Source organism: Pipistrellus hanaki (genome assembly GCF_964339955.1).
Source record: "Pipistrellus hanaki genome assembly, chromosome: 12".
Classification (NCBI taxonomy): domain Eukaryota; kingdom Metazoa; phylum Chordata; class Mammalia; order Chiroptera; family Vespertilionidae; genus Pipistrellus; species Pipistrellus hanaki.
Window position 1 is genome coordinate 40,178,014 of NC_140514.1, and position 27,083 is coordinate 40,205,096.

The window sequence follows — 27,083 nt, forward strand, 5'->3', positions numbered from 1 at the left end:
GATTTCCAGGGAAAAACAATTAAAACAAAACAAAACAAAACAAAACAAAACAAAACAACAAAACACTGGTCTGCCCTAGCAGGTTCAACTCAGTAGATAAGAGCATTGGCCTGCAAACCGAAAGGTCCCAGGTTCAATTCCAGGCAAGGGCACGTATCTTGGTTGCAGGCTTGATCCCAGCCCCTGGTTGGGGCTCATGTGGGAGGCAACCAATCAAAGTGTCTCTTTCACATCGATGTTTCACTCTGTCTCTACCTCTCCCATTCTCTCCCGAAAAATCAATAGAAAAATATCCTCTGGTAAGGATTAATAAAAAACAAACAAAAAGACTGGCCTGGCTTGCAGATATTTAGCACATACTGTTAACTTCACATTACATATTAGTATCATGGAAGTTGGCAATCTGAGGTCTGAAACTTAGGGGGAAAATGTTGAAAAAAATTTATAAGGCTCTGGCCAGCATTGCTCAGTGGTTAGAGCATTGGCTCACACACCAGAGGGTTGCAGATTTGATTCCTTGTTTAGGCCATGTACCTCAGTTGCAGGTTCAATCCCCTAGTCAGCGCAATTATACAAAACCACCAATTGATGTGTCTCTTTCACATGGATTTCTCTCTCCCTTGCCTCCTCCTACTCTTTTTTTTTTTTTTTTAAATATATTTTATTGATTTCATTACAGAGAGGAAGGGAGAGAGATAGAGAGCTAGAAACGTCGATGAGAGAGAAGCATCGACCAGCTGCCTCTTGCACACACCCCCACCGGGGATGTGCCCGCAACCAACGTACATGCCCCTGACCGGAATCGAACCTGGGACCTTTCAGTCCGCAGACCGATGCTCTACCACTGAGCCAAACCGGTTTCGGCTCCTCCCACTCTTAAAAAAAAAAAAAAAAATCAATGGAAACAATATCCTTGGTGAGGAATAACAAATTTTTTTTTAATCAGTTTAAACCATGTGTCTACACTACTACACCCCTCAGTGTATTTCTTCTCAGATAAGTATCATCCTATCATCCCCCAACTTTGAAAACACTCATATCTCATAGAAGGAATAGTAGTCCTATAAATGAATTATGTCTCTTTGTAGACTCCATCCATGAGCTATCGGCTCTTGCCAATTTGTACCATGCACTTCCTACTCATTAGCATAAAAAAGCCCCCAGGTAGATTGATCTAGGCACCCCTAAAAGCTTACCATCAAGAAAAATTACTAGATCCATAGATTTCCTACCCCAAACCAGCTTACCCTATTTAAGGAGTAGGGCAAAAGTAGGTTTACACGTGTGAGTATACAAAATAGAGATCCTTCTTGTATTATTCATTAATTATTGTATTATTTTTCATGTGAACAACTATATACTTACTTTTGCCCCACCCATATAGTCATTAGCAACTCAGCCCCAATTCAGAGTCACAAGAGTGGTGGGAAAAGCACTAATCAGGGGGCAGAGAACAAGGGCAAGCCAGGCCAAGTCAGGCTGAGTACACACATCTGTTCCTTATGCTCAGGGCCACAGTATAACTCACCACAATGCCCTTTTCACACACTCCCTGTGGACAAAACCAGAGCTTGATACAGAGCATAAAAACAATCTATACTTTATAAATATACCAATGAATGATGTGACAAAAACAAAAATACATTAGGATTATTTTCTCTAGTGGACAGAACTCTTGTTTTATATACTTCCACATTGCCTGATGCCTATTCTCCATGCATGTCCTATCTGGCCTTGCACCCAAGCATGGCAGAGAATCCTAGAGGCCCAAAATTCTACAGCGGCTGTTTGCAAGGGGTAGGAGACTACAGTAACTGCCACACTGGATAGATACACTTTATGTGAGAAGGAAAGGGGAAAATATTGTGAATGCCTCTCATGTATAAGAGAACAGGATGGCAGAAAGCCTACGTAGCTCAAGGAACTAGAGAGAGAAAGTTATGGGCAGAAGAACTGCAACCAAAGGCTGGAAGAGGAAAGGTTTGCAGGCAGCTGACTCCTAGCTCTTTGGTATTTGCTTCTAATGGGCAGAGTCTATTTTGGGACGCATCAGACACTGAAAAGAAGATCCCCTGATGCTGCTGGAAGTTGTCAGGAAGTAACATCTGGGAGTGTAAGAATACAAAAACAAAGCTTGTCTAGAAACACTGCCTGCAATGAAGAAGAAGAAGAAGAAGAAGAAGAAGAAGAAGAAGAAGAAGAAGAAGAAGAAGAAGAAGAAGAAGAAGAAGGAGAAGAAGAAGAAGAAGAAGAAGAAGAAGAAGAAGAAGGAGAAGAAGAAGGAGAAGGAGAAAAGGAGCAAAGAGAGATGCAAGTCCATCCTGGCCAGGCCTAGCCCAGCCCAAGGAAGGTAGGATTCAAGGAGAAACTACAAGAGAAGAGCCCTGGTCCACATCATTCTCCACAACATGCACTCAACAAACTTCATTTTACTTTTTAACCAACTCTCAAAACAAAACCACCTCCCCCCCCCCCCCCCCCCCGCCAAATCCTCATCTGTAGATATTCTTTTAGATTGATTCTGAGAGAGTGAAAGAGAGGGAAGAGGAAGGAGGATAAAGAGAGAAACCTCAATTTCAGAGACACACACTAATTTGTTGCCTCCTACATGTGCCCTACTGAGGGGCAGGGAGCGAATCTGCAACTGAGGTATGTGCCCTTGACTGGCAATAGAACCCATGACCCTTCGGTCTGAGAGCTGACACTCTAATCACTGTGCCAAACCATCCAGGGCGCAAAAGAGTTTTTAATTCCTTCCTTTGCTCCCCAAAAGTTGAATAAATTCACTAGTTACTAGTAGATGGACAGATATAATTTCTGCACAATTGCAATGGTACAACCTAGATAACCTTTCTGTTCTTTCTTAGGATATTACATATATACATCTAATGATAAATATATATCATACAACATAACATAGAAAATAAAAGTACTAGTTAATTATATTAATGGATATATTTAAGAAATACTGAAATGATTCCCCTAACACAAGAACCTGGGGAAAGTGAGACTATCAGCTAGCTCTTTCTTGTCAACTAGCACATCTACCCCAGAACTCATTCATTTAGGGGTTGGTTTAGCTCCCCTATTGCTCCCTCCATCCAATCTTGTCTTCTTGTTGGGAATCTGACCTCCCTATTGGCTCTGGCATCCCTTTAAACTGCCTGCTTTGTGACATCATTCTCCCACCAAACCTACCTCACCTGGCAGAATCTTGGGGTTTCCATGGAGTTATATGTAAATACTTTTGAATCATTGCAACTGACCAATGACCAGTGACCAGTGTGATCGGTAACCTTCATACTGGACACAAGCGTTCTTTGGCTTCACCCACTCAGACATCCTCGTCCCTTATATCTACAGTTACTATTTCCTCCTCTTCTCTGACCATGTCAGGTAAGGGAAGAAACTTTTAAAAGTTTCTCATTAGATATTTTGCCCCTAAATTTAGCAGTAGAGTCCAAATAGCATAGAATAAAGAAAGGAAGTATTGATCTAGAAATTCAGAGACCTAATTTCAATTTTGATTTTGACACTTACTAGTTATGTGACTTTGGACAAGTCATTGATTCTCTCACAAAATCTGTTCTTCCCCCATCTGTTACATTAAGATCTCAGATTGGTTGTTCTCTCTATTCCCCTTCTTTTCTAATGCTGAGTCCTAAAGACACATATATAAACATAGACCAGCGTTTTTCAACCGCTGTTCCGCGGCACACTAGTGTGCCGCGAGATGTTGCCTGGTCTGCCGTAGGTGCAGACAAGACAAGAATTTTATAATTTTTCACTATTTTGTTTACTTAATATTTCATAATAAAGTAATTATAAAATACTTTCTTTGTGTTTATTTGATTCCTATTCAAGAGAATTACTTTATATATAGTCAATATAGGCACAGAGTTAAATTTTTTAACATTTTCTAATGGTGGTGTGCCTCGTGATTTTTTTCATGAAACAAGTGTGCCTTTGCCCAAAAAAGGTTGAAAAACACTGACATAGACAAAACCTAGCTGATATAGAAAACTGGCAATATGAATACATGATGCGTTATGTGTAATGGGCTCCGACCTAGTATTTTCAACTAGTAATATTCACCCATTTTTGGAGATTTCTATCCAAAACTAGGTGAAAAGAGAAAATAGGGAGAGAGGATGGAGAGTACTGAGCTATAGTGAGGCAAGCATTTATTGTAAATGTAAGAAAGTTTAGGATTGTTTTCATCAACACGGGCCAGCAGGAACCAAGGCAAGGGGGGAACATAAGCATGAAGGAGGGGAAACTATAAGAATGAAGCAGGTGAGCATAGAGGAGCTCTCAAGAGCAAAAAAGGTAGTTTGCAACGGAATGTTGAAGGAAACAAAAAATTTTAAATTAAAACATTTTTAAATTTAAGTGAAATCTGCTCAGAGTAGAGCAAAATAAAGTTGATTTTAACCAATGCTTACATTAACAGACTAGGAAGGAAAGTAAGGCTGGAATAGGGTATCAGTAGGCAAAGCAGCTTATCAGAAAAGTCACATTCCTTGTCTGTCTTTTCCTATTGCCTCTTTGAACACACAGATAGCATATGACAGTTTTGAGTATCAACATTTAAAAACACGTGTTTTAGAAATTATGATTCCTAGAAACTAATAAAGGTGGTTATCTAGGGGGCTGGAGGAAAACATAATTTTCAGTGTTTCACTCCATTCTGATATTTAAACTATGTAGATATTTTTTGTCTTTTAAAAATAAAATTAAAATAATTCCTTTGTGTGATAAGTATATTCCACACTGAGAAGCAGCCATAATCTCCCTTAGATCTTAGTTACCTAAGAAGGAAAAGAAAAGGTCAAACCTAACCTCACAGTTATCTAAAAACTAATTTTGTGGGGCCTCTTGATGATTCCTTCAGTAAATTTTTATTTAATTCAAATCTAGTGATGATGGTTTTTAAGACTTTCCTGGATGTTGAAGATGATTAAAATCTAGGTTTTAAGATAAACATACACATTTTCAGGATACTCTTTAAGTGTTCTTTCTGTGTCATGTAGTTATATTAATTGAAATATCTATTTATACTAGACTTACTGTTACTTGTTGGGTAATATTCAGAAAAAACATGAATAAGCACAATAATGGAATTATTTTACACTTATGTTGTTCTCTGCTTTATAGCAATTTTTACGGAAATATCTGTCCACATCTATTGGGACTACTTATATATCCACATTTATGGCTTTTTATGCCGTTTTTACTGATATATCTTCTCTATCCACATGGCTAGAAATTGTTTTTGAAATCACCTTGTACTGTGGGTTGTTCTTTGGTTAATAGTATTCACTAAAATAGCATAGGCAATATTTACTTTTATAATATGCATATATTATACAACATCATTTATTAGCAAATGTTTATGCTTTGATTTTTGCTATGTGCCCCAATTTTCATAAATGTTTATATTTTTTTTAGTTCTCTTGATATATATTGTTCATTATTTTTTCTCTTTTCTTTCCATAACTTGTATTTTCTTCCATATAAATCATATGTGATATAACACTTACTTATGTATAAATTATTATTGTTACTATTATTACAATGACTTTATGGATGAGTAACTCAAAACCTGGACAGTTTAAGTAATGTTTTTCTCTCAAAAAGCACTTCTTGAGAAATTCACTCTCAGTTAGTCATTTTGAGGTAGGATCAGAAACAAAGTTTGAAGACGGTAAGAATGACACTTCAAATTTACCAACTGCACTGAGCTACATGTGAGTTCCAGGGAACAGTATGTGAACTTGCAGGCAACATGAGGCACTGAAGATTACAATGGCAATAGCTGTCCTGCCTTCCATGGACAAAACCCCCCTCATCTACATTAGAAGTCATATTGCTCCCAGTTTGTGGCAGTGTAATGCTCAGAGTCTGCCCTGAGTAAGGGAGCCAGGATGCTTAGGTTATGTAACACGGCAATAATGCTAACACAATGAGAGCACTTGAACAAGTCTATCTGAGCCTTAGTTCACACGCATAAAGTGAGAATGGTAGAACACAGGTTCCCTAAAGAATCCTGGTTCTAAAATGCTTCCATTCTAGGAAAGAGCACACAAATCAATACTAGTGCAGACACAAGGGAGAGATAGGACAGGGAGTGATTGCCTCTACTCTAGAGAATGTGTGAACCACACCACATGGGTCTCCTGCACATTTTTGCCCAGAATGGGAGCATAGGCAGTTAATACAGAAGCGTAGCAAACTGTTCCAGCACTCACAACCAGCAGGAGCTGTTTGATACTCAGTGAGTATTGGTATTAATCTTAAGATGATGCTGTTCTTCAAACATAGTGAATCTCTTTGATTTTTTCCATCACCCTCTTTGTTCCCCACAGAGAATTTCCAAAATCCACCTTTACGCGGAACTTCAAAGTCTCTGCAGCTCTCTCTTCCTGTGGGGAGCACTGCGGCCTCCCTCACAGGACGAGTCTGCAGTCTCCCCAGAGTCTCTGCTCCAGCCGTCACGTCAGGATGGCTCCTACCATCAGTCTCTGGCACCTCTTTCCAACCACTCATGGGTAGTGCCTACCTTTACCAACATTCTAGCACAACTATGCTGTCTGGAGTTACTGGCCAGAACCAGATCTCCACTCCAGCTGCTTCCAATCCTGGTATTTTTGAGTGGGCTCTCACAGCGGGCCCTGAAAAGAAGTCCTCATCCCTCGGAGACTTCACTGTGACTGTCATCGACCAGGACACCGCTGTGTCTTCCATGTCCATGGCATCCCAGTATAATAAAACCTCAGAGGCCAATAACATGGTCCCTCTGTATCCATCACTTTCCGCCAGCCTTGTTCATGGGGCACCATCTCAGATCCCAAGTCAGGGACAGAGCCTGTCACTTCCCTACCAGGAAGGAAGTCAGCTCTATTACTACAATCAAGGCACTCTGGGGCCTCTGCTCTCTGCAGAACGTGGCCCCTACCTGCAATCCTATGGCTCTGTGTCTTACACAGACAGCAGAGCCTCTGCCTCTCAGCCTGAGATGGTCATGGTCCTGAAGGAGGTCCAGCCCACCAATGTGATACCACCGGCCTCCACCTCTGCAATCTATTATTCCGTGCCTGCTCAGCCCATCACAGAGACAAGTTTTCAAGGTGAGTTCTAACAGCAAGAAGTAAGAGGAAGAGGGTCACCATTAAAATCTCAGGTCAATCTGCACCTGGGAAGTGGTGAGTAGACAGACAAGTAGACCTTAAGTCCTGACTTTGTAATTGCCACCCTCAGTCAGTGCTCCCCATTTTCAGAATCTATGGGAACACCTCATAGAGATGGGAAGGTGGACACTGGATTGGCCATGTATGCTATATATATGAGAACCCAAGAGCATACAAAGGGGTCCCACACTGTTCAATTCCCTACATGACTAGTCTCCCTCTACTACCACAGTTTCATGGACTCTCAATTTATTGCTTCAGTTTCTTTAGAAGGAATTTCAGAACTCTTACTGTGATAGTGCCAGTTTAACTTTCCCTCCTTAATTCATGCCAGGTTTTAAGACTTTGTGCTCCATGACCTGGTCAAAAGCAAGCAGGCTAAAAATCTGCCCTTGCTTAGTTCATCAGGAAGAACTCCATTTCCTCCCCTACTCTGTTGTGTGAAGTGTTATTTTCTCAGGAAAGGGGAGAGAACTAAAGGGGCCCCACATGTACAATGCTAGCTTTGTAAAATATTTTAAATCACTTAATTTTTAAAAATAATATATTGTATTGATTTTTTTACAGATAGGAAGAGAGAGGGATAGAGAGTTAGAAACACTGATGAGAGAGAATCATCGATCAGCTGCCTCTTGCACACCCCCTACTGGGGATGTGCCCGCAACCAAGGTACATGCCCTTGACTGGAATCGAACCCAGGACTTTTCAGTCAGCAGGCCGACGCTCTATGCACTGAGCCAAACCGGTTTCAGCATTAAATCACTTACTTTTTGACTTATCACAACCCTGTCAAATATACAGAATGCCATGGAACAATGACATCAAATGATCCCCAGTGAGAACTAGAACAGTTGCCTCCTGGCTCCTAGCACAGGGCGATCCACGACCCTTAAGAAGAGCTGGTAGGGATGCTGTTCCCATTGTTGGAAGGGGCATAATTGCTGCATTGGTGGTGACAGGGGAGCACCCATGGGTGGTGCCCAGGGACTGACTGGCTTCTTCTTGATTTGTTTGTAGTGATGGAGACTTCCCTGGGAATGAAGACTTCCCTTGGATTGCAACCTCTAAGCCAAACATTTTGTCTTCCACAAACTCCAGAATTCCCCAAGTCTTGTAGTGGCAGCAATATCCAAATACTTGACAGTAACCCATCACCTGAGCTTGGGGACATTTCAATGGCAGCTCCAGTCCAGAGTCCTAGCATTTACCTGGCACTGCCTCCAGCTCCAAGCCAGGAACAGAAAGAGAACAGGAATCTGGAGGATATTACAACCATGCTTTCAAAGCCTCTGGATGCTTACCAGATCCCTACAGAAAACCAAGATCCTCCACTGCTCCCTTTAGAAATCCCAAACATTCCCCAGCTCCTGGCGGGCATTGATCCCCTAGGCCAGGAGGAGCCACCTCGTTGTGAGAACACTGGTCTGGAAAAGAGCAGCCTGGGTCTGAAGGACCAGGCAACACTTGAAAATGGGATTGAATCCAATGATGGCTTTGCAGACATTGCTACACTGGTGGAGGATACTCACCTCCCACTGCTCTTAAATTCCTTGGATGAACTTGATCAATCCAAAGGTCCCAAGGTGATCAAAACCAAAGATGCCAGAGCCATCAGTTTGGATGAAGTGCAGAAACAGTCAAGTATCGTTAACGCTCCCTCTGATCATGCAAGGAGGAACAAACATAAAGCCTCTGAGCTGATCAGTGGCGAGCCCATGGCCAAAATCCAGCGTGAGACCCCAGATTGCATGTTCGTGGGAGAAGTGGCTGTTTCCAATGCTGCAGCCAATGACAGGGCTCCTGAAAACAGGGCCAAGAATTCCAACAAAACTCAGAAAACTGCCCCCAGCAGGACCAGCAAAACCAAGAGCCATGGGCAAGAAAAGGCAAAAAGAACAAAAGAGTACAATGCCAGGAAAACTGAAGAGAATAAGCAGTCGGGGAACAACATCAAGGCAGAGGAGAAGCCAGCCATCCCAAAAATGAAGAGAAGGAAAAACCAACCTGAGCTGATTCAAGAGACCTTCAAAAAGCCCCGGAGCTCCCTAGGGATGCATATGCTGGAGTCTGTGCAGGTCTTTCATGCCCTGGGGAAGAAGCCTGATAAGAAAACCGAACTCTCTTCCTCCAGGGCCCTGGGAAACTCAAGCAACCCCAAAGGCCTCCAGCCATCCCTAGCTATCAAAAAGTGGCTGGATACCCCATGTGAGGGCAAAGGTCCTGAGGAAACTCAAGTCAAATGCCAGAAACCAGATGGCAGTGCAGAAAAGGAGTGTCCATCTCCATCTGAATATGAGCTGCCACCTCCGGGGAAGGTCAAGTTGGTACCTCTGATATTTCCAACTTTGGACAAGCCTCAAGCTCGACCTGTTCCTCGCAGGCCAGTGTCTCTGGCATCACGTCGGCCTGCTGGGGCCAACCCAGCGCAGCCTGGTTCTAAGTCAGCTGAACCTACTGCTGTGAATTCATCCAAGCCAACCCCAGCATCTGTGACAGGTCCTGCCAGACCAGCTCAGCCAGTTTTGACGAACCCAGTCCAACCAGATTTGACCAGCGCTGTTGAGCCTGGTTCTCATCCAGCTCAACTTACTGCAGTGAGTTCAACCCAGCCAACTCCTGCATCTTTGACGGGTTCTGCTAAACCACCTCAGCCTATTTCAACCAATTCAGTCCAACCAGGTTGGACCAACTCTATCCGGCCTAGTGTCCCTCAGGGTGATGCTTCTAGACCTGTGCCTTACAAAACATCAACTTGCACTACTTTCCAGAGGGAGCCCATTCGCACTGCCGTGAACAAACCCTGGACCCCACCCAAGCCTCAAAACCAATATCTTCTCCAGGATTTTGCCTGCCAAAGACTTCCATGGAGGAAACCTGATATTTCTGGGCCAGTAATGTCAACGCCCATCACAAACGAGCAGAGGCCAGAGCGAGAGGCCATGAAGAGGAAGGCTCAACTTGAGAGGGAGAATGCTGCCAAATTCACCTCGATGGGGAAAATGCAATATTTCATTGAGAGAGAAAAAGAAATGGATATTTCTCGATACTATGGCTATGTGAAATAAGAGATGGTAGGAGCGTTGGTGCCACTCTGGATACCTACTGTTTTGTCATAGATAGATAGATAGATATAAATTTCTCTATTCTGTTATATTGTAAATCTTAATAAAATTGAATAAATAAATGTAGTAGAATGTATAGATGAGTAATAAAGAAGCCTTTTGAGTTTTGAGATGCTGTTCACTGTGGTTTTCTTTGGCAAGAGTGTGGATCAAAAGCTGCACGAGAACAAAAAGATTGGTAGTTGGATGGGCAAATGAAGGACAAGCGGTAAGAACTGAGGAAATAGGAAGGAACTTTATTTATGGTCGGTAGGCTAAAAGGGGAGAGATGGATGAAAATGGCAGATGAGTCTAGGTTGATCAGGAGAAATATTGTAGAAAAAGTCTATCGTGGAGGCTGGTCTTATGTCTCATGACCAGTAGATAAGTATTTTAGAAAACAGGTACTGGGCACATTTCCAAAAGGTTTGGGTTGCCTTACCCATGTCTGATTGTAGTTGGGGAAGGTGAGGATAAATCAGGGGCAGCTACCAGATGAATGGGAAGAGGATAACTGATAACAGGGGCCCAGGCTAGTGAACTGCTGTAAAAGGGCACTCAACCTACCGGGTAAGTCACCATTTACTCAATACTGATGCACCAGGCCCACTGTTGTATTACATTTAATTTAGTATTCATTTCTAAAATTTTTCTTTTACTTTTAATTCTATCCTGAGTTCTATCATCTCACCTAATACTGATTTATGATATTCTTTCACCTTTTTTATTACAGTAAAACATCATTTATTTTAAGCATTTTTAAGTATACAATTCAGTCACATTAAGCACATTCATGTTAGTGCAACCATCACTACCATCTAAAATTAAAATAATGATGTCAAAAGATGGATCAGGACAGTTTTTGAATCTCCCCAAACGCTGTCATGGAAATAGATCAACCCAAACCAAACTCTCATGGGTAGCTTTTACCAGCATTTACTATTTCCAGAACTTTTCATCATTCCAAACAGAAATGCTGTCCCCTTTAAATAACATCTTCCCATTCCCTTCCCCCCACAATGTTCTTTCATCTTTTTAAAAAATATATATTTTATTGATTTTTTACAGAGAGGAAGGGAAAGAGATAGAGAGCTAGAAACGTTGATGAGAGAGAAACATTGACCAGCTGCCTCCTGCACAACCCCCACCGAGGATGTGCCCGCAACCAAGGTACATGCCCCTGACCAGAATCGAACCTGGGACCTTTCAGTTCGCAGACCAACGCTCTACCACTGAGCCAAACCGGTTTCGGCTGTTCTTTCATCTTTTGCAGTGTTTTTCCACATGTCTTTTAGCTCATTTTGAAATAGCAGGTTATCGGTTTTTTGTTTGTTTTTAAACATTTTTATTGATTTCAAAGAGGAATGGAGAGGGAGAGAAACATCAATGATGAGAGAGAATCATTCATAGGCTGCCTCCTGCATACCCTCACTGGGGATCGAGCCTGCAACCTGGGCTTGTGCCCTTGACTGGATCCTTCAGTCTGCAGACTGACGCTCTATCCCCTGAGCCAAACAGGCTGGGGCTAGCAGATTATAGTTTTGATCTGTTTTGTGGGCCTATCTTTTCTGACTTGTTTCATTGGTGAGGGAGATGCTGTTCTGCTCCTTATTCTACTTTTTCTCATATTATCTTTGCATGGGATTTGATCTCAATTATTCTGTGTTTTATTTTTAGGTGCAATCAGTTTTAACACTGTTAGAAGAGGAGGTGAGGTTGAGGAAATCTTGTGTTTTTATTTTAATGTAGCATTGGATCATAGGACTTGCTTTCTGAAGTTTCCTGGCTCTGTTTCCCCTTTGTGTCTGTGGTTCCTTCCAGCTATGTCTCTTCTGAGTGGAAAGGAACTCTGGTGCTCACTGTCCAGGTATAGAGGCCTAGACTGCTCCAGTCCTTACTTTTTGCCCATCGCCCCTTGTATCTACTGACTTTGGGACTGGAAAATACCCCTTCCAGTCTTAGCTTCTGTTCTCCACTTGGCCCCCAGTGCTCTCAGGTGACAACTGCTGGCACTTTGAAGGCCTCCATCACACCCATCAGATGCTTCCTCCTGTCTGACACTCCCTCTGGTGCAGATGCTGAGACCAGGCAGGTCTGTGCGTGGTGGTGGTTGTCTGCTCCACCCTCTTACTTTGGGATTTCTAGTTCATGGTAAATGCTACCCGTGGACATTCAGTTTGGATTATCTAATGCCATGAGAGGATTTGGGGAAGTTAAAAAACAATGCCACCGCCTCAATCTTTTTCAAAATCTGCTCCAGCCTTTGACATGATTATTTTGAATGCAACAGCCCTGAAATGATCAGTCTCCCAAAGCAGAGCTGCAGAGCCCATCTGCCCTACCCTCGTAGGACTCGGGGTCAGACAAGGCTTTCTGAGTCTCCTCTGTCTAAGATGGCACCTCATGTTTGTATTTGCTCGGACCATGGTTTAAATAAGAAGGCAAAACAGCTACCTGAAAGGCGCATGGGGAGAGGGACATTTGGCCACCATGAGAGGGGAAATGAGCCTGTGTGAAGGAATGCATATTTTTTCTTTTCCTCTTTCCTTCTTTTTGTCTTTCCAAGTATGCTTACAACTCATTTTCCTAACTAGATTTAAAAACATTTTTTTTTTTTTTTTTTTTTTGTGATGTGAGATACCAATCTTCAAACAAACTATAGGTGGAGCTCTAAACCTCAGATTCATGTTCCTGTTACTGGTTTTAATGTAGCCTTTTTCTCAAGGAACAACTTCTTCATCAGCTAATTTCAACTCCAACAGAAAAGGAACATAATTTGTATGCAGCATTAAGCCACAGGTGTAAAAGTTCCCAATACACTTGCATTATCTCCCTGATTTTGAAAAGCTCATCCCACATCCTTTTCTTCCCAAGTATTTCCTTTTCAAATTGTATTTGTTATTTTATATTCCCAATGGATTAACAGCAAAAGTTTTAACAACACAAACAGCTTGTTTTTAGTACACATTCCATTACTGCCTTCAGAGCACCCCGATTCCCTAGTAACGGGCAAGGTGGGCTGTATTAGTGTCTCAAAGCATTGAGCTCACCTAGTGTCTCCTTAAGAAGCTAAATCATCTTAAAAAAATTTCCCCCCTTCTGGTGGCTCTAAGTATTCATCCATGAAGGCCTTAAAACAAAACAAAACAAAACAAAACAAAACAAAAACAGGTAAAATGAGTTTTTCATTATTGAAGGCACAGAAATAATGAAATAAGAAATATAGAAATAAGAGTTTTGAAGACACAGAAGAGTTCCCTTTACAACTACCTTCCAAGAGTTGTCTGTAGAAGATCAAGGAGAATCAACACTGGATCTTAGCACTGGGCATGCATATTTATGCTTGTAAAGGGGAAAGAATCTGCTAAGCACTTTCAGCCATTAGTCTGAAAAACCAATTACCATACAGAATCACTTCAGAGAAATCCACAAGAAATATACACAAAAGGGAGTGAGAAAAATTAGAGATCTGGATGCTTGCCTGGTGGAAGAAGTAACCTCTGTGCAAAAGCTTTAAGCTAGATTTTTAAAGTCAGGTCTTGTAATCACATCACTAACAAACGTACAGGGAGGCTCCCAAAATTGGAGGCAGGTAAATTAGAGGGGAGTAAAGTATCCCCAAGAGAGCTAAACTTTAAAACCAAAGTATAAAGTTTCAGTGGTGATATACAAAGTCACCTGAGAGAATGTCTAGAAAGCTTGCAGGACTCCTTTGGAAAGAGACAGTGCATATACGCATACATCCACACATCTACACACAGAATAAGTCACTGTTTCTATATGGTGTAAGTAGCCATATTGTGCTGGGCACAGGGGCAGAAACTACCTCATACAGATATTTGTGTCCCCATTGCTTTGGACAGTGACCCTTAGAAGTTAAACACTCATTTAAAAAATATTTTATTTATTTTTTACAGAGAGGAAGGGAGAGAGGGGTAGAGAGTTAGAAACATCGATCATCTGCCTTTTGCACACCCGCTAATGGGGATGTGCCCACAACCAAGGTACATGCCCTTGACCGGAATCAAACCTGGGACCTTTCAGTCCGCAGGCTGATGCTCTATCCACTGAGCAAACCGGTTCTGGCTAAACACTCATTTTCAATGAACTTTATTGGTGCTCTCACATTAAAAATTAGTTTTATTGTTCTCTTCTAGGCAATACAAGCAATTGCCTAATACCGCCAACCATCCATTTTGTGTAGAAACGAACGCAAACAAGCTGAACACTTGAGGAGTTTTATTTCCCCTGATTTAGAAACCCTGGCTAGGTTAGCTAGGTAAATACTCTGGATCAGCAATCCTTCCTTGAAATGCTGGGATTGTTTGTGGTTTGTGTGAGTGTGACAGAGGAGCTGTAGAACAAGAAGCCCCTTCCAAAAATCAAAACGATTCTAAAAACAAAAGTTATCTTGGCCATGGGTTCCTTTAACTCCTTAGTTCCCCTTCTTCCCTGTTGCTTTCCTTTACCAAGATGGCCGCCGAGCTCTCTCTCCTCATTGGTCGGATTTTCTACAGGTGGCCCCGCCCATCATCTCGCCCCGCCCCCTCCGCCCTACATTCCTGGGAATGAAATTAAACAAGCCAGCGGGAATGGGCGGGGCGGACGCCGGATGTGACGTTTGCGGAAGTCCGAGTGCGGTCCACTGGGACAGGTGGGGAGAGGTCCGGGTGCCCGGGCTCTGAGCGGGGTCTGACTCACGGGGAGCATCCGCTGTGAGTGTGGGGCCTGGAGCCTTCGCCTCCCCCGCCCCGGCCCCCTGCCAGGCCCGCGCGCGAGGCCCGCGCCGGCTCCCTTCCCCAGCCAGGCCCTGCGTGTCCCGGCTGCTCGCACTCCAAAGACCCGGAGACCTTGGATGATTTTGTGTCCCGGGTTGGCCCCTTGGGCTTGAGTGCCTGCAAGGAGGAGGAGGAGGCCTGAGGAAGTTGTCAGGGGGTCCCTGTCCACTCCCCTCCGCCCACTCCTGCTGCTGCTTTTCTCCTCCTCCTGTCTCTCCTTCCCAGCCCTCTGCGACACCTTCCCCCATTGTGCGGATGCTGAGCTCCCCTCTGGAGAGTTGCTCGGCCCGGTAGTACCGGCATCGCTTGCTGGCCTCAAGAGGAGGTTGCATTCACGACTCAGAACATCCTCTCCCGAGAGGTACTGAGGTGTAACAAGCATCCTCTGCGTCCGTTAGCTGTAATGGTCCTGGGCTGAGTGTACTAATTAGGCAAGTTGGGGCGAACTTTTAGGTATGTGGGTGGCTTTCTGAGCCCCTAAAAAGGCCTTGTGGGAGGTGGCTTGCCTTGCATCCCTGGTTTCGTGCTATTAATGAGGGTGTTATAGAAAGGAAGCTTAATGGAAGGAAATGTGACCTAGAGTTAGAATTGGCCAGGTGAGATCTATCTCTGAGAACAGGGGTTGGAGTGGGAAAGGAAACTGGAATGGGAGGATTTCTGCGCAGATCAGAATCCTGACCGAAGGAAATGATCTCCTTTGGGAAGGGGGAAGGTTTAAGATTGAAAAGACAAAATGGGACCAGTTGGCACAGGGCCTTGAATTCCAAAAAGTCATTCTACTATAGTTTGTTTATTCTAGACTCTAGAGCAGCTAGTTAGGATGTGCTGTAATTCAATGTGTATAAGTACCCAGAGTCTTTTTGGAAATGGTGTAGAGCTGTGGTCGGCAAACTGCGGCTTGCGAGCCACATGCGGCTCTTTGGCCCCTTGAGTGTGGCTCTTCCACAAAATCCATGGCCTGGCGAGTCTATTTTGAAGAAATGGCGTTAGAAGGAGTTTAAGTTTAAAAAATTTGGCTCTCAAAAGAAATTTCAATCATTGTACTGTTGATATTTGGCTCTGTTGACTAATGAGTTTGCCGACCACTGGTGTAGAGTGACATCTGATGGGAAGCTGGAATCTGATTCTCATAGCAGCGATAACTAGAAAGGTTGTAGAGTTAACTGCAGTGTGAGACCCAGGGAGGGAAAACTCCCAGGTTTTTTGCTTCCAAGTTAACCTTGTGCCTTTTGTTATTCAAAGAGTGCTTAGTCTTTGAAGATAGATTTGAGTAAATTGTTTTCAAGACCTAAATTCCTTTCCCTGAATATGATGAATGATGTAGATTGACTGAAATAGTGGTTTGGTGAGCAAAGTTAGGATTATAAGCAAACATCTCCAGATCAGTTTCCCTAACTAGCCTTGTGCTCCAATATGAAAAAGCACACCACAGGGCAATGTCAGTTATTCTCAGACTGAATAAAAAGAATCAGACTTGAAGTCAGTTTAACATCATGGAAGTTCACTAAGTGTACTCCGCCAGCTACCAGGGTAGATGGGTATAAGTAGCTGGGAGGAGAAATAATGCCAAAAATATAAGGTGCTGCCCCTCTTTTGATGGTGCTGAGGACAGGATCACAGAATGACGGAGTAATTAGTATGAAGGGTAGAACGGAATCCCCTGTGGCCCATTATCATTATATTCCTTGAACCACCTAATGACGGCACAGGAACTGGGATTTTGAGTCTGCCAATCTCATCATTATGATATAGGCTTCCTTGAGGGTCTCAACCTTCTTGTGGGAATGAGACCTTATTTGGTACGAGCCATAGCATATGGTATTGTTCTCTGAATGTCTTCATAAGGTAGAGGCTTGTGGAATAAACACGCTATGTGCTAGGTTGTGCTGGGATGATATGGGCCATGATGTTGATGCCATCCCTTTTCTCTTTTCTGTCTCAGAACTTCTTGGTAATGATGTGTGACCATGGAGACAGAAGCCTCGCTCCCGAAGACCGGGTGAGGGCTCTCTCCCAGATGGGTAGCTCAGTGGAGATAAACGAAGACATTCCACCCCGTCGGTACTTCCGCTCCGGAGTCGAGATGATCCGAATGGCATCCATTTACTCCGAGGAAGGCAACATTGAACATGCCTACATTCTCTATAACAAGTACATGACGTAAGACACCTCCAGGTTCTTTTTCCGGTGACTGATGCCTCACTCACCCTGCTTTTGTGCTCATTTATTTGTTCAGAATTGCTAAAACTAGAGAACTTTACGTCGTCCTTAGCATTAATCATTTGTGCTGGTGGCTCCTACATATTGGCTGTCCTTGACATTCAAAGACATGAGTACTGAAAGTGCTGTTATCATGACTCAGTAATTTCATGAGTAAGAGACTGATTCTTTGGCTGTGCCCACGTGGCCCAGCTGTTAGTCAAGAGAGTTGGTGGTTAAATTGTACCTGTTTGGTATTGATGAATGCTTTTCCTCTCTTCTCTCTGTTAATCATGGGATTAATGCTGAGGAATTACTAATATCCCTCACCTCTGTTTATTTTGTAGCAAATTGAGTGATTCAGGAAAAAGTTTTTTTCTTAACTTTGTTTTTTAACTATTCTGATGCAAATCATCAAATAAGTATTGACTACCTACAGTTGTGTGGCTCCCTTTAGTTGCTTAGCATCTTAGGTAGGTAGGCAGCGTAAATAAAATAAATTCTGTACAACTAACAAGGAGTAACTCCTAAATCCTCAGTCATAGTGAAATGATATGTAATTTAGGAAGGAAATAATGTTAGAGGGTCTCATATATAATTCCTAGTCTTCTTCTTTGAAAATACCAGGGCCTTTTTAAAAATAGTAATTACAGTATATTTTTATGGCTCTTAATAGTTCATAGAGTATTTATTTATTTAAAACATATATTTTATTGATTTTTTACAGAGAGGAAGAGAGAGGGATAGAGAGTTAGAAACATCGATGAGAGAGAATCATCAAATCAGCTGCCTCTTGCACACCCCCCACTGGGCATGTGCCCGCAACCAAGGTACATGCCCTTGACTGGAATCAAACCTGGGACCTTTCAGTCTGCAGGCCGACGCTCTATCCACTGAGCCAAACCGTTTTGGCTCATAAGAGTTTTTAATCTGCATTATTTCATTTGATCTTCACAGTTCTGTGTGCATTTAGTAGTGTACATCCTCCTCCCATTCTACAAATGAGGTAACAAACTCAGGGTTTAGGAATATGCTTTGTTCAACAGTTTGGAGAGACAAAACCCAACATAGGTTCTGTTCTTTTTGTTTTTCCTTTTGGCAATGTTCTGTTGTTTTGGTTTTTGCTTGTTTTTGTTAATCCTCACCTGAGGATGTTTTCTGAAGGGCCTTCTGAGTTCTATTGCCTGACATAGGAAGTACTTTCAGGGCAAGGACCATCTTCATTCAACAAATACACATTGTGTATACCTATATGTACTTGGCACGGTGCTAGGACCTGGATAACTTAGTAGGTAAAATGGCCCCTACCCTTATGGGTGTACCTTTTTTGTAATGGGAGAAGACAATAAAGAGAGAATCAAATAGTAACTATATAGTCACAAAATGGGAAAAATGCTATGAAAGCAACAGAGAGTGCTATGACTGAGAATAAGCAATATCTAATTAAATAGGGTAGTCAGGGTAAAGTCCGTCTGAGAAGATGAGATTAAACTGAGACTTGAAGGATACAGTAGAGCTGGTCATGGTGTTTGGAGTGTAGCAAGAGAGGAAGAATGGCTCCAGAGGAGGTCAGAGAGTTAGGTAGGACCAGATCTTGTAGAACCTTACAGGTTTGTGTTTTATCTTGAGAGCAATAGAAAGCCATTAAAATGTGTTAAGTGAGGTTGTGACCTAATCTTATATCTTAAAAATATAAATTTTGGCTGCTGCGTGGTGAATGGTGGAGTATTGAGAGAAGGCAGGGACTTAGTCAGGAAGCAGAGCCATTCAGGAGCGGGCTAGTGGCTTGAAGGGACGTGGATGTGGTGTACTGGAGGTAGAGTTCATGGGACTTACTTATAGTTTGAGAAAGATGATAGTATAAAGATTGACCTCGGCTTTCTTCCTTTTGTAATTTAGAATGTGGTGGTCTATTTACTGAAATGGGAAGAATGGTGTTGAAAAGGGGAGATTCAAGAGTTTAGGTCTGAGGTTGTTTTTGTTTTTTTGTTTTTTTTTTAATATGTTTTTATTTATTTTAGAGAGAGAGGAAGGGAGAGGGATACAGAGATAAGAACATGTCGGCTGCCCCCCACCAGGGATAGAGCCCACAGCCGGGCATGCACCCTGACTGGAAATCTGTCCAGTGACCTCTTGGTTCCTGAGTCGACACTCAACCACTGAGTCATAACTGTCCAGGCCTGGGTTTTCTTTGACACGTTAAGATGTTAAATTTGAGATGCCTGTGAGATATCCAAGTAGAGATGTCCAGTAGGAAGTTGAATGTACCAGTCTGAACCCAGAGAAGTCTAAGTTGGAAATACAAGTGCCGGAGTCCTCAGCACACGATGGTTCTTAAGCCATGAGAACCACGGAGACATTCTGGCACAGATGTTGTTAATCTGGGCCAGGGACCCACAGGGATTCAGAGCTAGAACTTGGTGTCTATGAACTTGGTTGGGAAAAATTTTCCTTATTTTTACTAACCTCTAACTGAAATTTAGCATTTTCCTCAATTTTGAATATAGACCTCAAATAATATAGGCATACCTCGAAGATATTGTGGGTTCAGTTCCAGACCACTGCAGTAAAGCAAATCATGCAATAAAGTGAGTCACATCAATTTTTTTATTTTCCAGTGCATATGAAAGTTATGCTTATACTATACCTTGCTCTAGTAAGTGTGCAATAGCCTTATGTCTAAAAGAAAAAACCCCCACAATGTACATACCTTAATTTAAAAATACTTTATTGCTAAAATTGCTAGCCATCATCAGAGCCTTCAGCCACTTATAATCTTTTTGCTGGGGGAGGGTCTTGCCTCTATGAAGCACACTAAAATGAGGCATGCCTGTATTTGTAATTTTGTCACCAATAGAAATCAAGATATTGTCATATCACATAATTTTTACTGCTATCTCAAGGTAGCATTTACACTTAATATCACCTCATAATTATAGTACAGAGTTATTAAATCTGTGACAAGATCCTGCCAAAACCAGTTTGGCTCAATGGATAGAGCGTCGGCTTGGGGACTGAAGGGTCCAGGGTTCGATTCCGGTCAAGGGCATGTACCTTGGTTGCGGGCACATCCCCAGTAGGGGGTGTGCAAGAGGCAGCTAATCAATGACTCTCTCTCATCAATGTTTCTAACTCTCTATCTCTCTCCCTTCCTCTCTGTACAAAATCAATAAAATATTAAAAAAAAAAAATCTGTGACAAGATCCTGTTTTTTAATGTAATAACAATACATTAATAAATGCATTAAAAAAGATCACCTTAGTAAAGAAGCACATGTCACAATTTTTCATATTTTGAAAATAATATTTCAGTAGAATTGGCTTCTTTAGTAATTCTTTGTATTTTATTCATTCATTCATTTATTTATTTAATTAGTTATATCTTTGAAAAGAGTCTGAGGAGGAGTCATCATCTGTAGGCTTCATCAGATGCCAGAAGGATCTGTAGCACATAAAAGGATCAGAATCCTGGATAATGAGACTATAGAATGAGAAAAGGGGTCCGGGACTGAGCCCTGAGGTGGGTTAGTGGAGGGAGGGCAGGCAAGGGAGACTTTGAAGGAAAGTTCGAGAGGCAGGAGGAAGTCCAAGTGAGAGTGGGACCGTGAGTCAAAAGAGGTCAGTGTTTGCAGAGAGGAGCCAGCTGGGTCAGATGGGTGAGGGTTTGGATGTGGTAACGTGATGTCATTGGTGATAAGCAGTTTCACTAGAAGGATTAAAGAAATACTTGATTAGAGTGGGTTGAATGGTGAATGAGCAGTAAGAAAGTAGGGACAGTGAGTATACCGTGATTAGACTTTTTGTAAAGAAGTAAATATTTTTGGCTTTGCAGGCCATTTGATCTGTTTTGCAGTGTGAAAACAGCCATAGACAGTACATGAATGAAAAGGTATGCCTGTGTTTCAATGAAACTTTATTTACAAAGACAGATGGTGATCTGGATTTGACCGACTAGCACAGTTTGCCAAGACCTGGCATAGTCAACTCTTTGTAGAAGTTTGGATAGGAAGTAAAGTGGAAAAATGAGGAAGTAATTGAAGGGGGACAAGGATTGTATAAAAAATGCGGTGTGTGTTTTAAGATGGGAGGTTCTAGAGCATCTTTTTTGCTATGGAAAAGATACTGTGGAGAAGGAGAGGCTGCTGTTACAGAAAAGAGAGCGTTTAACTGTAGCAGTAAAATACTAAATAGGCAAATGGGTGGTAAGATTAAGGGGACAGGGATTCTCGCCCTGAGGTTGAGCGTCGACCTATGAACCAGAAGGTCACGATTCAATTCCCAGTCAGGGCACATGTCCTGGTTGCGGGCTTGATCCCGAGAGTGGGGCATGCAGGAGGCAGCTGATCAATGATTCTCTCTCATCATTGATGTTTCTATCTCTCTTTCACTCTCCCTTCCTCTCTGAAATCAATACAGAAATATATATTTTAAAATGAGTACAGGGGTTCTTAAGAAATTGATATTTTCTGACTTGATGTTACTTTGAGTGGCATGTGTTAACAGCGAGACTGATATGGGGAGTCTGTCCCCGTATATGGTTCCCCTTATAATATGATGAATTAGGCTTAGAGGAGAGTTGAATGAGAGAAAGGTGGTTTGTGGCAGCTCATGTACTTAATTTGTTCGATTTGGGATATAATTTGGGATTTTGTTGGATGGGCTTGACCTGGATCAATAAATGTAGCTACTTTTATTTTTCTTACAGATATCATTAAGACCCTAAATCTGATTCTTGAAACAACAGGCCCTAAGGGTAGGAAAAATGTTCTAGCTCTATTCTCATTCTGTTTTTCCGCTGCGTTTTACTTGGTCTGTTCCTGTCAGTAACAATGGCTCACTTTGGCAATTATTACAACTGAGGAGAGAGGAGGCAGGGGGGCAGGCATTCACGTCACCACTCCTCTGCCTCCCCCACTATTGAGAGTCATTGTTCTTGTTCTAGACCTTTTGTGGATCCTTTAATTCGGGAATTTAAAAGGTATGTTTGTTCTTTTCCTTGGAGCAGTTCAGGCATCTGAGTGATCTCAAGCACATTCCCCGCCTCAGAGGTTTTCCCTGCTGCAGGAATGCTTTGCCTTTTGCAGACCCTGGGGTAGAAGAAAGACCTTCAGCATATTAAAGCAGCACATACTTTCATGATGAGCACAGACAGTAATCCAGGCAGTGGATTCTTTCACAGCTTTTTATGGTCATTGACCAGGCTACATAGAAGGGAGTTACAGAGGACTTCAGCAATTCCTGTCTGCTCTCTGAGCTCCTGAAACACAAACCCACTTTCTGAAAATGGCCTGTCACCTGTCCTGACAAGGGTTACTACTGGAATTGGGGTTTATAAACCAAAGAGGTCTTCGTCTCTGATTATGCTCACTTTGCTGATTAACTTTTTAAGATTGGAAGAAATGAAATGAGAGTCCTTAAAACATTCATGTTATGTAATTTCTGCTTGACTTTTTGAATTAGTTATTTTTATACAAATTAATATTTGTTCAGGATTAAACTTTTTTCCCAAAACATACAGCAAGGGAGATATTAAAATGAAAAGTCTCATCTACCATAGGTAACTATTGTTATATACTAGAAAATGTTTATGTCCGTGCAAGCACATGGGCTCGCATGTTTCTCCTTGTTTCTCCAAGCATGAATGAAATCATACAATATATTTTGTTCTACAACTTGCTTTCTTAACAGTCCTACCTATCTTTCCGTATCAGGACATTCTGATTCATCTCACTTTGCCTCAGAGCTGTTTCTTCCGCCACATCTCTTCATGGCTCTCTCTCCCCCAGTTCTTACCGAAATGCCACCTTGTCAGTGATGCCCTTAGCTGGCCAATCTAAAACCTTAACCCCTCCCCACTCTCCCCCCATTACCCATTTCCCTTTTCTAGCAATGACTTTTCCTCGCAATGATTATCTACATACTTTTTGTTTTGTTTGTTGTCTGTCCCCCCACTGTAATGTACACTCTTTGGGGAGGAATTTGTGACTGTCATTCACTGTCAAATCCCTAGCCTTTACAGTAATGCCTGACCCCATAGTCGATGCTCTATAACTATTTGTTGGATCAGTGGATGAGTGATTATGTTTTTTTTTTTTTTTTTTTTTTGTTTTTTTTTTAAATAAGTTTTTATTTTTCATATTATTACAAATGTTCCTTCCCCCCCCCCCCCCCACCATTGCTCTCCTCCACCAGGTTCCCACCCCACCCTCTGCCCTTTCCCCTCTCCCCATTGTCCTCATCCATAGGTGCACAGTTTATGTTCAGTCTCTTTTCACGCCCCCCTCTCCCCTTTTCCCCAAGAATCGTCAGTTCACTCCCCTTCCATACCTCTGATTCTATTATATTCAACAGTTAATATTGTTCATCAGATTTTTTTAATTTCCTTGGTTTTTAGATTCACTTGTTGATAATTACGTATTTGTTGTTCATAATTTTTATCTTTGTTTACTTTCTCTTCTGAAAGAACCCCCTTCAGCAATTCATATAATTCTGGTTTGGTGGTGATGAACTCCTTTAGCTTTTTTTTATTAGTGAAGCTCTTTATCTGGCCTTCGATTCTGAGTGATAGCTTTGCTGGGTAGCTTATTTTTGGCTGTAGGTTCTTGCTATTCATCACCTTGAATATTTCTTGCCATTCCCTTCTGGCCTGCATGGTTTCTGTTGAGAAGTCAGCTGACAATCGTATAGGTGCTCCTTTATAAGTTACTACCTTCTTTGCTCTTGCTTCTTTTAATATTCTCTCTTTATCTTTTGCTCTTGGAATTTTAATAATGATGTGTCTCGGTGTGGTCCTCTTTGGATTCCTTTTGTTTGGAGTTCTGTGCGCTTCCTGGACTTGTAAGTCAAATTCTTTCACCAGGTGGGGGAAGTTTTCTGTCACTATTTCTTTCAGTATGTTTTCCATATCTTGCTCTCTCTCATCTTCTGGAACCCCCATAATTCTGATGTTGGTTCGCTTGAAGTTGTCCCAGAGGTTTCTTACATTATCTTCAATTTTCTGGATTCTCTTGCCTTCTAGCTTCTGTGGAGGAGTGTCTTCTGGCTCTTTATGTTCCAAATCTTTGACTTGATTCTTGCGATCTTCCCTTCTGTTTTTAGGACTCTGTAGAATATTTTTTATTTCAGACAATGTATTCTTTATTTCTTGTTGATCCCTTATCATTTCTTGTTGACTCCTTATTAATTCTAGTTGATCTCTTTTCATATCCTCATAGGCCTTATCCATCTTTTCTAGGAAATTCTTGAAAAACCTTATAAGCGTAGATTTGAACTCTATATCCAGACGCTTTTTGTCCTCCATTTCTTTCGTTTGTGATCTATTTTGTTGTCGCATTTCGCAGTTACAGATGGGACGGGGTTTCAGGGTGGAGCCTGCAGCTTTGGCTTCCGTCAGCCCCGCCCTATGCGGGTCCTTCAGTGCTCGCTGCCGGCGCCTCTGAGAGAAAGGTGCCCTCGATTTTCGCCTGCTGCCAAACAGTCTATGCTCTCCCACAATGAGCCCGGTATTGGGGTTCAGTTCAGTTGGAAGTGGAGTTGGAGGTGGCGTTCACAGCAGTCTGGAGCCCCAGTCTCCTTCCCGTCAGGGCAATCCCGCGGCACAGCGGACCGTCCCTTCTCTGGGGGCAGTGTGCGTGCCTCCGGGACCTCCTTTCTCCGCTACCCCGGGGTTCCGACTTACAGCCCAGCTCCCTATGGCTGAGCCTGAGTCCCCGGGGTCTGGGGAACTGGGATTCAGAGCAGTCAGGGGCCCAGCACAGTCGGAGTTTTATCTCCTTTCCGCTAGGGAACGCCCGCCAGGCACTCGGCCTCCCTCCTCTCCGGCTCCGTCCTCTCCGCGCGCGCCGCGTGTCTCCGTACCTTGGGCTTTTACAGCTCCTCCGTGCTTCCTTCTGGTTTTCTCCTTGCTTCTTGTTGTAGGATTTCCAGTCAGTCGACTTTCCTGTAGTTCTGGGTAATGTCCATTTTATATTTTAGTTGTATTTTATTAAAATTGTTGTGTGCGGCTGCGGCTAGTTGCCTACCCGAGCAGCCATCTTGGATTCTCGGGGAAGAATCGGATGAATGATTATGTTATTTATCACATTTGGGTACACCATAATTTATTGAATAAACCTGTCTATGGCATTTAGTTTTCTAATTTCCCCTGCTTTTACAAATAATGCTATATAAAATAATCTTATACTTATACCCTTGTACTATTGTATAGGATACATTCCTAGAAGTAGAATTGTGAGTTTAAAGGATAAACACATTTTGAATATTTAATAGTTGTATCCCACTCCCTCCCTTCCCTAAGGAAAAAAAAACAGTATCAAATTATAATCCTGGTAGGAGTGTATAAGGACACTCATTTTCCTGTATCCTTGCCTAACTGGTTGTAATTAACCTTTAAGACTTTGCCAAACTGAAAGATGAAAATGATACATTAATTTCAATTTCTTTCATGATAAAGTTGAATATCATTTTATATTTATTCACCGTTTGTATTTACTTTTCTCTTTATCTCTTTCCCCCACATTGTACTATTAGGTGGTTTTTCCTGTGTTTTTGCCAATGATTCTCTTTGTTTTGGTACATATCCTCTCTCCATGCTGTAACCAGAGCCACCCCAGAGAACAGTATACATCTGGGCCACAGCTCTTCTTTGCCTTGAACGTTTCTGGCTGTAGTGCTAATATCTTCATCTATTCTTCTTGTTCATATCTTTTATTTGTTTATTTATTAGTAAAAACAGTCATATGAGTACTTAGCAGATGTTAGCTATATGTTAGGCACTGTGCTCAGTTCTTTATTTTTGTTATCTCTTTAAGCATCACAGCTATCCTATCAGGTGGTATTATTTTTCTCCATTTCTATGTGTGTATACACACACACACACACACACACACACACAAACACACACACACACTCTGAAGAATGGTGAGATTGAGTAATTTGTCTGAGGTCACAGTAAATAGCCAAGCCAGGATTGAACCGGGGCAGGATGGCTCCAGAGCCTGTCCGAACCACTAAGCTCTCTTTCCTCCAGTATGGGAAGGGGGTTATGTTGCCCAGACTCTGCTCTCAAGAGTCCCTTCTGCCCATATGTCCCCATTCAGAAAATGGACAACAGTTGAAACAAGAGAAAGGTATTCATGTATAGGCCGGAAAGTTTTATCCTTACTTATAAACTAGGTTCTACTACTCCCACTCTTGTCTCATCCACCCTCTTTCCCTTGCTCCCTACTTTGATTAGTTACTGTATATACTTCCTGTGGAATAAATAGATATACATATATATCATTGTCCCCTTTCTTACAAGGAAGCATACCATATGCACTTTTTATTTGCACTTTGATTTTTTTCATTCAGCTCCTCCAGAAGTTTAAGTCCATTCTATTCATCAGATCGTTATTGAGTGCCTCTTTCTACAAGGCCCTGTATTGGTGTTAGAGGAATATACAAAGAGGCATGAGACAGAAATCCCTCGGCCTTGGGGACTTTACAGTCTCTTCAGGTTGTATGTAATACATATAACATGAACATATTACGTACAGGTATTGTCTAAGCTTCTCGGTACTTATATGATGCAAGGAATATTCCTTGAAGGAGCATGGATCCCAAAGGAAAACAAGCCAACGATAAAGGTCACATGGGGCTGCGAATAGAAATAGAACATGGGTTTTCCTTTAGCTTCCTGCCCTTGGCTGCTAAGCGCTTCCCTGAAGGATTATTTGTGACTGAGATCCTTTCATTGGGAAGCCAGAATGTCTTCCAACGAGAAAAGAATGTCTCTGGCAGAGTGTTTTTGGGCAGAGGACAGGCTCCCCTCCCCCC

At 42.2% G+C, this 27,083-nt stretch overlaps 2 protein-coding genes across 9 annotated transcripts in view; both read left to right on the top strand.

Annotated features, from left to right (window-relative positions):
• Positions 1 to 1,746: 1,746 nt before the first annotated feature.
• Positions 1,747 to 10,255, top strand: LOC311631110 (uncharacterized protein C2orf78-like; the record flags this gene model as incomplete). Its single annotated transcript, XM_084900942.1, has 5 exons — positions 1,747 to 1,810; positions 3,364 to 3,396; positions 6,369 to 7,130; positions 8,208 to 9,706; positions 9,842 to 10,255. The coding sequence occupies 5 exons, from the start codon at positions 1,747 to 1,749 to the stop codon at positions 10,253 to 10,255; spliced, it is 2,772 nt and encodes a 923-aa protein (XP_084757068.1).
• Positions 10,256 to 14,879: 4,624 nt separating this feature from the next.
• Positions 14,880 to 27,083, top strand: part of STAMBP (STAM binding protein) — a 28,103-nt gene continuing 15,899 nt past the window's right edge. The window contains exons 1-3 of one of the 8 annotated variants that reach the window (XM_084901298.1): positions 14,880 to 14,945; positions 15,295 to 15,430; positions 17,012 to 17,229. In XM_084901298.1, the coding sequence (XP_084757424.1) occupies positions 17,024 to 17,229 (206 nt within the window). In that variant the 5' untranslated portion in view covers positions 14,880 to 14,945; positions 15,295 to 15,430; positions 17,012 to 17,023. Of the gene's footprint in view, positions 15,501 to 17,011; positions 17,230 to 27,083 lie in introns of all 8 variants that reach the window. The other 7 variants (XM_084901301.1, XM_084901296.1, XM_084901300.1 and 4 more) reach the window with 7 other exon arrangements.